General features: G+C 45.2%; 1 protein-coding gene across 4 annotated transcripts in view; it reads right to left on the bottom strand.

Annotated features, from left to right (window-relative positions):
• The window catches only part of rgmb (repulsive guidance molecule BMP co-receptor b), a 34,168-nt gene extending 27,403 nt beyond the window's left edge, over positions 1-6,765 (bottom strand). For all 4 annotated transcript variants that reach the window (XR_014570341.1, XR_014570342.1, XR_014570343.1 and 1 more), the window contains exon 1: positions 6,114-6,765. Coding sequence is in view for 1 of the 4 variants with exons in the window: in XM_083783737.1 (XP_083639863.1) it covers positions 6,114-6,234 (121 nt within the window). In the remaining 3 variants the exon portion in view is untranslated. The remainder of the gene's footprint in view (positions 1-6,113) is intronic.
• Positions 6,766-13,340: the final 6,575 nt, after the last annotated feature.

Raw genomic sequence — 13,340 nt, 5'->3', positions numbered from 1 at the left:
TTTTTAGTTCCTATGTATCGGTATGAAACTTAAGTAAATGGTTTTTCAAGGATTTAGAGACATTTTCCTCCTACAGATGAGAGGATCTAATTTTTCCCCAAATGTGTCATGTCTGTATTTGGTTCACAATAATGTCAGTTATTACATTAAGTATGAACTCACAACGCTGTGTATCAGATGCTGTGTTCAGGTGTGTGTGTGTGTGTGTGTGTGTGTGTGTGTGTGTGTGTGCCAGAACAGTCTGTTTTGTTTTGGCTTCAGACGAAGCAGTGTTAAACCAATTACTGAAGGTGTGACCACCCCACGAATAAACAGCACATTTGCATGCACGCACGCACGCATACGCAATTTTGCACACACACACGCACACATATCGGAAGCAGTGACTCAGGGGTAGAGTAGCCGGTAGAACAGCTGTGAGGTTCCCAGTTCGATCCCTGTGGGCTCCCCCATACGCACACGCACACACGCACGCACACCCACGCACACACACAGACCAGGGTGTTGCTGGGTAAACAACAGTCAACATGACCATGTTGTAAAGCCACTAAATATAAACTAAATGCTTGTCAAACTTCTCTCCCGTTATAACTTTCATCAGTGGTTCTCAACCTTAACCCGTTTAGACCTGAGGCCCATTCTAAAAAAATATCGTCTAAATCCTATAAGTTTTCTGAAAAACCTGTTCCTATGTCAGTGGTATGGCTGCTCAACCTTTTTCATGTCAAGGACCCCAGAATTATCTATAATAGGCCACCGACCCCAATCTGAAAATATGTTGTTCCAGGGACCCCAGAAGCAAAGATTTGAGTTAAAAACATTCGCTCTGAAATAATATATATTCAAAGATTTGCACCACATTTTCACGATTTTAAAAAAAATAGTGCCGCGCTATACGAGCTTGTAGATCTGCAATTTTTCAACAGATGAAGTATAACATAATCCAATAAAACACCAAAAGCGGTTCCTGCCCTGAATGGGTTCAAATACAGGAGCGTAGAACCTGCCCCATCCGATTCAGCTAGGAGGGGAATTTAATTTGTTCTTCGATTGGTTCTTGTTTTTGTTCTAATCCTAAACCCAATAATGCTGCTACTCTGACAAAACTCTGTCCAATCACCAAATCAGCAACAACTGATGATATTTCTAACGTGATTAATCCCTCCTCAGATCTTCTATTAACGGCTAGGTGTGCTGTCTGTAATGCTCATTTCAACCAGTTCAGAAGAACTACCTCCCGCTTCTGACACTACTCCCCACCACCCACCCCTTTTTCCCCTCACTGTATACGTTTATTTTCCCTTTTTCCCTCCTTTATGATGAATTCCTGTTCTGTTCTTTGGCTATATAGAAGTGTCTATTTGTACGTCTATAAATGTTTTGATGAATTGAACAAGGTGGACCATCTTGTTTGTGCTTAAATGTACTGTAATTCTGCAAACTGTTAATACAATTTTAAATCAATCAATCAATGAAAACCTGTTAGTCTACTTGCCAGCCCATAGAGCCCCATTGTGAACATGGCCACTGACATCATCACATTTGTGATGATGTCAGTCAATGGCTGTTTTTAGCCCAATGAGTGTGTTTTATTTTTTGCTAAACTAATGCTTGGAATGGATTCAGCATCATGAAAACCCCCTAGTTTGACACGTCACATGCTGGTCACATATTATGCCAATTATGAAAATTGCTCCAAGATATGCAAGTTAGCATCCATCCGGCAGTTTCTACATGCTGTGGACCCATACTCAACATTTTATATAATGTTTATCCCACAATTTTGTAACCCATTTTTCACCCCTGGCCCTGTGTCAATTATCTAATGATCCTGGACTCTACACACCCTCCGCCAACCTGGGGAGAGCAACGGACTTGAACTCATGCTTCCTTCATGCATGAGTGTCCAAGTTGCTCCTTACTCAACATTTCTAACATAAAACCTTGGTGTACTGAACATGTCTGGGTTCATTCACATTCTGGCAAGTGGACTATGTAGTAATATAAATATTTCATTCCACTTTGCTCTTTGTTTTATTGTTCTTTTTTGGGGCGACTCCTCCGCGTACAACCAGAGGGGGGGCTCAAGTACCACCGGTGGTACACGTAGGACTACCACAGGTTGAGAATCACTAGGCCATACCTCCACATGACATGTACAACCCTGACATCATGAATGCACCACAGACAACAGAGATCACAGATCTCTAGGATATACGTCCACATGTACAACCCTGACATCATGAATGCACCACAGACAACAGAGATCACAGATCTCTAGGATATACGTCCACATGTACAACCCTGACATCATGAATGCACCACAGACAACAGAGATCACAGATCTCTAGGATATACTTCCACAAACTCCACATGTACAACCCTGACATCATGAATGCACCACAGACAACAGAGATCACAGATCTCTAGGATATACTTCCACAAACTCCACATGTACAACCCTGACATCATGAATGCACCACAGACAACAGAGATCACAGATCTCTAGGATATACGTCCACAAACTCCACATGTACAACCCTGACATCATGAATGCACCACAGACAACAGAGATCACAGATCTCTAGGATATAAGTCCACATGTACAACCCTGACATCATGAATGCACCACAAACAACAGAGATCACAGATCTGTGCTACAAATGCAAACGTTTTAAAATGGACAATATGCGTCTAGTTTCTGACAGACTTCAATCATCCAGTCCAGTCCAACAGAGGAGAGGAGAGGAGAGGAGAGGAGAGGAGAGGAGAGGAGAGGAGAGGAGAGGAGAGGAGAGGAGAGGAGAGGAGAGGAGAGGAGAGGAGAGGAGGGGGGAGGGGCTGCATGTGGAGCCCAGATGAAGCTCAAATGATGGACTCTCTCCTCCATCCATGAGCCATTAGCGAACAGACAGACGACCCAGGAGAGAGAGAGAGAAACATGATACAAGCTCTCTCTCTCTCTCTCTCTCTCTCTCTCTCAGACAGACAGACAGACAGACACCAGGCCTTATTAAATCATATAATCCTCAACCTCACATGCGTCTCTTGTCGCTGTGAGCTTGTAGCTCTGGTATTTTCAGCTCACGTCTATAAAAACAAACAGCAAGGTGTCTCTCTCTCTCTCTCTCTCTCTCTGTGAGTTGATTACACGTTAACCCTCCAGATGATGACATTATAGGAAGTAAACAGAGTCATTGTTGAAAAGACAGCATGTGTAATAATAACGGGACAAAGACAGACACGCAGCGTGGCGTGTTGATGCATCTCTGGAGCTACAGCTGTATACAGCATGTCATTAAACACTTCTGGTGTTTTTAAGCATTGTGTTACACTTTAGCTATTGAAAAATAGCAGCTCTACAAGCTCATAGCGTGCCACTGAGTGCCGCGCTACGAGCTTGTAGGTCTGCTATTTTTGAATAAACGTTAAAATGTGGCGCAAATCTTTGAATATATAGAATATATATTCTTTCAGAGCTAACGTTTTTAACTCAAATCTTTGCTTCTGGGGGGTGCCTGAAACAAAAAAAAATCAGATGGGGGGGGGGGGGGGGTTGGCGGCCAAATACATATTTGGGATCCTTCACATGAAATAGTTTGAGCACCACTGATTTCAGGAAGACATGATTTAGAAGACATTTGTAGAATTGTTTTCAGGTCTAAATGGTAAACACTTCTGCTGCATGTGAGAAACTAATACAAATATAAAACAGCCCAATGTGACTCCTCCTCACAGGGTCAAAATCACGCCTATACAAAACGTCACTCTATTTTTGGAGGGGCTAGGCTACTCAATGCACTATTACTCGTTTTGTTTAATTACCGTATTGTGCTGAATATAGGACCCCGTTTTTCCAAGACTCATTTGACTCAAAAAGGAGTGCATGCCTTTTGTCTGACGGGGCATAGGTCCCATCCATTGGTCCCATCGACTACCTACCCCAAACCCTCACCCTATAACCATAACCACAAGCACGGGGCAGCACACCTAAACCTAACCCCAAACCCTCACCCTAACCATAACCACGAGCACGGGGCAGCACACCTAAACCTAACCCCAAACCCTCACCCTAACCATAACCACGAGCACGGGGCAGCACACCTAAACCTAACCCCAAACCCTCACCCTAACCATAACCACGAGCACGGGGCAGCACACCTAAACCTAACCCCAAACCCTCACCCTATAACCATAACCACGAGCACGGGGCAGCACACCTAAACCTAACCCCAAACCCTCACCCTAACCATAACCACGAGCACGGGGCAGCACACCTAAACCTAACCCCAAACCCTCACCCTAACCATAACCACGATCACGGGGCAGCACACCTAAACCTAACCCCAAACCCTCACCCTAACCATAACCACGAGCACGGGGCAGCACACCTAAACCTAACCCCAAACCCTCACCCTAACCATAACCACGAGCACGGGGCAGCACACCTAAACCTAACCCCAAACCCTCACCCTAACCATAACCACGAGCACGGGGCAGCACACCTAAACCTAACCCCAAACCCTCACCCTAACCATAACCACGAGCACGGGGCAGCACACCTAAACCTAACCCCAAACCCTCACCCTAACCATAACCACGAGCACGGGGCAGCACACCTAAACCTAACCCCAAACCCTCACCCTAACCATAACCACGAGCACGGGGCAGCACACCTAAACCTAACCCCAAACCCTCACCCTAACCATAACCACGAGCACGGGGCAGCACACCTAAACCTAACCCCAAACCCTCACCCTATAACCATAACCACGAGCACGGGGCAGCACACCTAAACCTAACCCCAAACCCTCACCCTAACCATAACCACGAGCACGGGGCAGCACACCTAAACCTAACCCCAAACCCTCACCCTAACCATAACCACGAGCACGGGGCAGCACACCTAAACCTAACCCCGAGTCGGACCAATGCTCCGTCGAACCAATGGTCCGTCGGACCAAAGTATGCCTCCCCTCAAAAAGAACATTGAATGTCAAATAGTCTCTAGTCCCCGATTATCCCATTTAGACCTGAGGAAGATTCTACAAATGTCTTCAAATCCTGACAACATCCTATGTTTCTGTCTGTCGTTCTCAAACATTTTCATGTCAAGGACCCCCAAGATTATATGTAATTGGCCGCCGACCCCCATCTGAAAATATGTTGTTCCAGGGACCCCCACAGAAGCAAAGATTTGAGTTTAAAACGCTCTGAAAGAATGTATATTCAAAGATTTGCGCCACATGCTCGTAGCGCGGCACTTGGTGCCACGCTATGAGCTTGTAGATCTGCTGGGTTTTTAGGATATTTCTATTGGAAAACAACACAGTCTTATATTCAGGCCAATAGGGTATACCTTGCATGTGTCCATATGTTGTTATATTCTGGTATATCTGTTTTATTGTTTTAATTGTGTCAAGGACTGACTGGGGGTAGACATTAGCATCCATGCTGCACTGCTAACTCCATGTATATTTATTTACACACTGTATGAATGCATTGTTCAGAAATAGACCCTAAACTATGCATTGTTCCAATAGTGGTTTCTCAACCAGTGGTCTGTCAGGGGACCACTGGTGGTCCTTGAGGGGGCTCCAGGTGGTCCGGGGACCACCAGTGGTCCTTGGGGGGGCTCCAGGTGGCCCCCAGCTATAAATGATGGAGAGTTGGTAACCAAATGGACCCTAATAGATGTTTAACTCTTGAGAGCGTAAAATGTTACGCTCAAGAGTTTTTTTTTTTTTAGTTAAACAGCTGTATTACTTAATTTACAAGAAGTCTATAGCCTACACAATATTAGAGAATGTATAAGAATTGTTCATTTTGATCAACGTTTGGCTGTTACTTCATCTTCTAATTAAGTTTTAAGAGGCTAAATGTCATCAAATGGTGGTCCGTGGCTCAAATTCCCAATAAATAATGCATGGGCCTTTTCTTCATATGAAAAGGGTTGAAAACGACTGGAATGAAGACAAAGTAAAAGTAAAACGACAAGCGTGTATGTTGTGGGGCTTTGACAACATTACACTAGACTAGACAATATATCACTAATAGTAGGCTACAGATACATTTATAATAAAACAGAAGCAGATCTTAATCATCTTTCTTACCCAGACTCGCTCCGCAGCACAGACCGAGCAGCAGCTGCAGCAGTGGCCGCAGACGGAGCGCTGGAGCCGGGCAGGCGAGGCGCTCAGCCCCGCGGCGACGGCATCCACAGGCTCTGCCCATCCCCGTCCATGCAGGGGGGAGGGGGGGGCGGTCCGCAGGGAGCAGTACTAGGACCTCTACAACAACTACAACAACACCTCCTCTTGTGATTCAAAGCTTTAATAATGTCCGGATCTTACACTACTACAGTCAGACAGCCAGGCCGCTTCTCGGTTCTCTCTCTCTTTGGGTCTCTCCTCCTCCTACTCCCCGGGCTGCTCGCCTTCCTCCTCCGCCTCCTCCTCTCCGCCTCCCCCGGAGGTGCGCAAGGGCATTAGACTGCTCCGCGCAATGCGATCCGATCCGATCCGTGCCGTGCCGTGCAGGGGCGGGGAGGAAGGAGCCGAGAAGGAAAGGAACTGAACAACAGTCAGTTAAAGTGTGAGGAATGGGACTCTAGGCCCTGCTAGTCAGCTCCATAAACCCTCCAGGCTCATCGGCGGCTCGTCTCTCTCTCCGTAGCGGGGGTTCGGTGCTCTGGCTTTGGGGTTCTTTGCTTTGCTTTCCTCTTTGGTTGTTTCTGTCGGTCGGACTTTGCGCCTGCTTGTAGAATCTGTGCTCTCCTCTCTGTCTGAGAACACTCCTCCCCCCTCTCTCTCTCTCTCTCTCTCTCTCTCTCCGCACACACGCACGCGCGCAAACACACGCACACACACACGAGAGAGAGAGAGAGAACATTTTCACGGCTCTAGCAGTGATTCTCCACCCGTTTCATTTCAAGGACCCCCAGTTTGACCTGCATTAGTCTACGGACCCCCCATTTAATGGCATTTCTATCTCTGGGACCACCATTTATATAGTAAAAATCTATGTTAATTTAACTCTGAGAGTGTACAAATTGAACCATAAGGGTCCATTCGGTTACAAACTATAATTTAGCTGGGGACCCCCTGGAACTCCCTCATTCAAGGATATCCCTAGGGGTCCTCGGACCCCACTTTGAGAACCACTGTTATAGGGTACCTCAAATTGTATAAACCGTGGCTATCTCACCCTTTTTGTCTCCACCAGGCCGAAGGCATGGGAAGAGGAGTATGTTTTGCACTCCGTCCATATGTGTGTGTCCGTGTGGGTGTCCGTCTGTATACAGCTAATCTCCGTTAACCCGGTCGATGCCACATTTTGCACACACACTCCCTGGAAAATTTGGGGCAGAGGTTCATCGTTGGCATCAGTCTATGATGCCAACGATGAACCTCTGCCCCAAATTTTCCAGAACGGCCTGTTATAGCGCCACCAGGAGGCCGACGAAAAAAAATACTCCTCCAGATTCTGTCCAAAAAAAACCCACAAATCGTTACACACTATCTCTATAGACTATAGTCATGTGTTCAAGCCTGATCTGTCCAATATTTTATATTCCATCCTAATTGGCTAACATTGGCTTTCAAAGTTGGCAGGATTGGCCCGTTTTGAACAAAAAGCCTCAAATCATAAACGCAGCGTGCAATTTCCGTGAAATCTTTCACAGACTTTCCTACTAGGCTGAGGAATATATCCCACCCTTTTCACATTGGCCTGTTAGCGCCACCAACAGGTGGATTTCTGCAAAGCAACATTTTTGGAACAAAATGCCTCAAATCATCCAATTGCCATCCAAGGCGTAATATGGCACCCTTTTCACATTGGCCTATTATAGCGCCACCAGGAGGCCACAACCTGACCTACCCTGTGAGACCCGTACTTTTTCTCAAGTAGCCTAAAAGTAGTAAAAGTAATTAAGCCTGTTGGCGGCAAAAGTAGTCCATATTTACCAAAGTAAAAGCTTTTTTGTTTGTTTTTATAGTCAAAATGTATTTAACTAAATTTCATAATTATAGTTTTGGATAGAAAATATTTGCTAGGCTATAATAATAATATTTTAGGCTATAATGTATAAACTATCCACAGAGAAATAAGTTGGATAAATGCCTATGATAAATGCACTTAAACTAAGGGTAAGACCACTTTTTTAAAGGTTTGGGTTGTTTTCTTACCTTATTATGGGCAAACTATTACATTCCATGAGTTATTTCACTCCGTTGTGTTGTTTATTAGCAATTTAAGAAAAAAAAAATAGGGTCCATTGAAGCGGGGAAACAGCTCTCAAAGTGACTCTTTTAACACATAAACGAACACGACAACAGCTGATTCTTACAGTTTATGACATCAGGAAAACTCATGCGGTTTTATTTTTAATAAAAAATGTCAACTTTGTCTTGTTTTGACAAATTTGTGTAGAAAGAAGATCCGGTAGGTATGCCTACGCCGACCGAATCACTGCTGTTCGCGTCTGATCTGATTGGACCAAAACTGTACACCACTTCCTTATTGGAAACGACGGGGATGTAAACAAATGGATTTGATCTCGTCCGTGTCACAAAAAACATACACAATGGACGTGTTTGAGGGAGACACATTATAAGACACTTTAGAAGAAGTGTGTAAAGTGTCTGTGTCTGGGATTGCTCATATGCGACTTTGAGAGCTGTTTCCCCGTTACAATGGAAGTCAATGAGCGACTATTGTTATTTCTTAAATTAAAAAACAACCCAAACCTCTCAAAAAGTGGTCCTTTAAAGAGGAGTTGGAAACTCCCCCCTGTCAGGTGAAAAAATGGGTTGCAAAATCGTGGGATAAAACATTAAGACAACAAAAAGATGGAGTGCAGTGATTTTTGGATCATGTGTGGTTGTTGTTATGTGCAATGATGTCTTCCCTTTGTATTTAGGGTTTCTTGATCCTGTAGGCTGAAACCTTGACAGTCAAACGTGTCAATGAAAAAAAAACCAACAGTGATATAGTGACATCAATCACATCACAATATCATCCCCTCCCCTAAACCCTCCCCCTTTATCATACAACAACAGCTGTGGGTGTGGCTTCAGTTCAACCAGAGAGAGTGACACTGTGTGGCTCCGCCTCTCTCTCTCTCTCTCTCTCTCTCTCTCTCTCTCTCTCCTCTCTCTCTCTCTCTCTTCTCTCGCCCACGATGCAGGCAGCGCTTGGTTTATTATGTCGCTACTGTCTATTACTGACACTCCATGTCCTGATATTACCCCCCTGCCCCCCCCCTCTCTCTCTCTCTCTCCCCTTCCATTCTACTCCTTTCAGCAAATCAATATCAAATCAACCAAACCCCTCTGGCAGAAAACTCGCCTCTATGTAGGCTGAGAGAGAGAGAGAGAGAGAGAGAAGAGAGAGAGAAGAGAGAGAGAGAGAGAGAGAGAAGAGAGAGAGAGAGAGAAGAGAGAGAGAGAGAAGTGAAAAGGTATATGGACGGACGCCGGACGGACGGATGGACGGACGGACGGACAGGTTGCAGTTCCACAATTGCTGAAGTGAAAGTGGTAGCAGTTCATAGTTATTATGGTGTGTATTTGTCAACACATATACCACACGCACGCACGCACACACACACACACACACACACACACACGGCATGAACAACGGTGTAAATCAAAAACAAATGCGTGATAAAATAGTAATCTCAGCAAGGCTGACGGCTGCTCCGTCAAAGTGGGTGACAATATTAACACATGAAAAGATGAAATGTACCTACCTATATGGGTTCCATATCCTGGAGGCTAATCTTTAATTTACCTACATAGGTTAGGTTGCATCCTGGAGGCTGATCTTACCTAAAAATCTAATTTCCACCACCGTAATCAAAAAGTCAACAAACAACAAGATTCCTATACAGGATCTCCTCACTGGTCAACAAAAACACCTTGAAGACCCTAACAGGGGCCCTCGTAGGCTACAAGGTTTCTTCGACTATGCATGCACCTCTTGGTACCACAGCTACCTCTAAGGCCCTTAAAACAAGGCTCCAGACTTCCCAAAACAAACTGGTCAGACTACTACTTATTTGTATTATAATCCTTATAGGGGGATCTTAGATCGCCTCATCATATAAGAACGGTGTTTTATTTGTATTTGTATTGTAATCCCCATAGGGGGATCTTAGATCGCCTCATATAAGAACTGTGTTTGAAAAATAAACATGTCATCCCGGCCGTTTCACTCACATATGGATATGAAGAATCAACTGACTGAGAGAAAACGTTAATGTTTCTGCTGCTGAATTAGTTACATTCTCGCTAGAAACAGACAGATATGGAGATATGAGTGACTGTCGTAAGCGACACAGAGAGACACTTGGTTTATTTTACGACCACAATGTGTAAGATGACTTCTTAGAGCGGTTTTGAAGGAGACAGCACATCTATGTCCAAAGTGATTCAAGAACTAATGTATTCTATTCACATGTACATTTGTGTCCATTTTGTAGTGTGAAACATATGAGTCAGTCATTCTGGCTGATAGCAGCACTTTGTAACCCAATTACCTTCCTCCTGCATATGGAACTATATACACACTCACACACACACACTCACACACACACACACACACACACACACACACACACACACACACACACACACACACACACACACACACACACACACACACACACACACACACACACACACACACACACACCCTCACACACACACACACACACACACACACACACACACACACACACACACACACACACACACACACACACACACACACACACACACACACACACACACACACACACACAGCACTAATTTCATATTTCATTCTAATCAGACTTCCTCTCTCTCGTACACACGCACGCACACACACAACACACAGCCTGGATAACATATGACCCTATACTCATGCAGTTTAATTCCATATTTCATACTAATTAATTTAATCAATTAGAACGCAGCTGAGATCGGAACACACACACGCTTGTCACACAAAGACGGTCTGTTTCTAAATGTCCAACTTGTGTGCACCTCCACGTCCCCCCGCCCCCCCCCCCCCCCCCACACCCTGCGGCCCCCGAAACAAACGCTCCTCTCACTGCAGCAACCTCCCCGCAGACACACACACACACACACACACACACACACACACACACACACATGCACACACACAGTGACCTGCATGACCGGGACTGGTCATATGTTCCTCAAACTAACTTGGTCGTAAAACCGATTTCATGTCTGGGACTCTGAGAGTGTTCCATGTGTTACACTCCCAGAGTCACAGACCCGTAAGGGTCCATTTGGTTCTGTGTGTTACACTCTCAGAGTTACAGGCTGGGCTGTGGTCAGAAACTAAAAACCAGGTTTACTAACATAAACATCAAATCGAATAACACCCTCATCACTGACAAGCTTGATGTAGCCAACCACCTGAACATCTTCTTTACAAACATTGCAACAAAGCTGGTTAGCAAACTGCCCTCCCACTCTGGGCGTTTTGGTGTAGAGCACATCAAAGCCTTCTACAAAAACCTTGGTGTTTGTAAAGATGATTTCAAAATGGCAATGGTAACAACCGAGGAGGTACTTAAAAAACTGAGTGCCCTCCAACCCCACAAGGCCACTGGCCATGACAATATCCCCTCCAAATTTCTCAGAGACTCAGCCTTTTCCATAGCTCCAGTCATCACCCACATAGTTAACCTCTCCATCAAACAGGGACAGGTCCCCCAAGATTTTAAACTGGCCAAAGTAACCCCCTTGTACAAAAAAGGGAGTAAATTAGAACCCGGCAACTACCGCCCTATTTCTATTCTAAGCTCCATCTCGAAAGTGATGGAAAAAATAGTCTATGAACAGGTTGAAAAGTATCTTGCCACTAATAAATTGCTGTACGAGTTCCAATCTGGTTTCAGAACATCCCACTCCACTGACACATGCCTCCTCTATTTGAGCGACCACATCAAACACGAGGTGGACGCTGGAAAATACTGCGGCATGGTCATGCTGGACCTCCAAAAGGCTTTTGACACCGTGAACCACTCCATACTGGTTAACAAGCTTAAAGCTATTGGTTTTGATAGCACATCAGTGAGCTGGATGCAATCCTACCTAGAGGGGAGAGAACAGATGGTGGAGGTGAACGGAACACTGTCCCCTCCCCTCCCAGTGAGCTGTGGCGTCCCACAAGGAAGCATACTAGGGCCTTTACTGTTCCTAATATATGTTAACGACATGACTTCAGCTTGTGACTGCAACTTGTTCCTGTTCGCAGATGACTCAGCACTGCTGGTCTCGGACAGGAACAAACTGCAGGTTGAAAAGACCCTCAGCTCTGAACTCGGTAGAATCTGCACCTGGCTCGCTGATAACAAACTATCCTTACACCTGGGAAAAACTGAATCCATCCTCTTCGGATCAAATAGTAATCTCAGCAAGGCAGATGGCTTCTTGGTTAGAGTGGGTGACAATATTAGCACACGAAAAGATCAAATTACCTACCTAGGTTCCATCCTGGAGGCCAATCTTTCCGGTGATAAGATGGCCACCAACGTAATAAAAAAAGTCAATCAAAGAACAAGATTCCTTTACAGGATCTCCTCACTGGTCAGCAAAAACACCTTGAAGACCTTAACAGGAGCCCTCGTACAAGGTTTCTTTGACTATGCATCCACCTCTTGGTACCACAGCACCTCAAAGGCCCTTAAAACAAGGCTCCAGACCTCCCAAAACAAACTGGTCAGGCCCCTACTTGGCCTCACCCCCCGAACCCACCTCACCCCTGCCCACTTTGACAGGCTGGGATGGCTTAGGGTCGACGACAGAGTACAGCATCTTGCAATGGGTCTGGTCCACAAGATTCGATACACCACCAAGATACCCATGTACCTGTCTAAATACTTCCTTAATGTAAACGAAGTTCACACCCACAACACCAGAGGGAGTGAAACAAACCATGTACAACCCAGATTCGGCACAAACAAGGGACTAAATTATTTTCGCTCCTATGCCACCAAAATGTGGAACGCCCTACCAACAGTCATTAAGACATGTGAATCCCTTGACTCCTTCAAAACCGCTCTCAAAGGGCACCTACGGATGGCTGCAATTCGAAACTGGCCTCTGTAAAATCTGAATCACCCCCACCCCACCCCATTTCCCCTCACTGTATATGTATCTTTTCCCTTTTTGCTTCCTATATGATGAATTCCTGTTTCTGTTCTTTAGCTACATAGAAGTGTCTATAGAGCACCGAAGTCCTGACGTAACTCGCTCATCCCGACGATTCCCCTGGTTCGCGAAAGTGATTTCTCTATGGAGAATAACATGGGGTGATCT

This window comes from Protomyctophum parallelum (genome assembly GCF_964188405.1).
Source record: "Protomyctophum parallelum genome assembly, chromosome: 15".
Classification (NCBI taxonomy): domain Eukaryota; kingdom Metazoa; phylum Chordata; class Actinopteri; order Myctophiformes; family Myctophidae; genus Protomyctophum; species Protomyctophum parallelum.
This window is presented reverse-complemented; position numbering and strand designations above follow the sequence as displayed.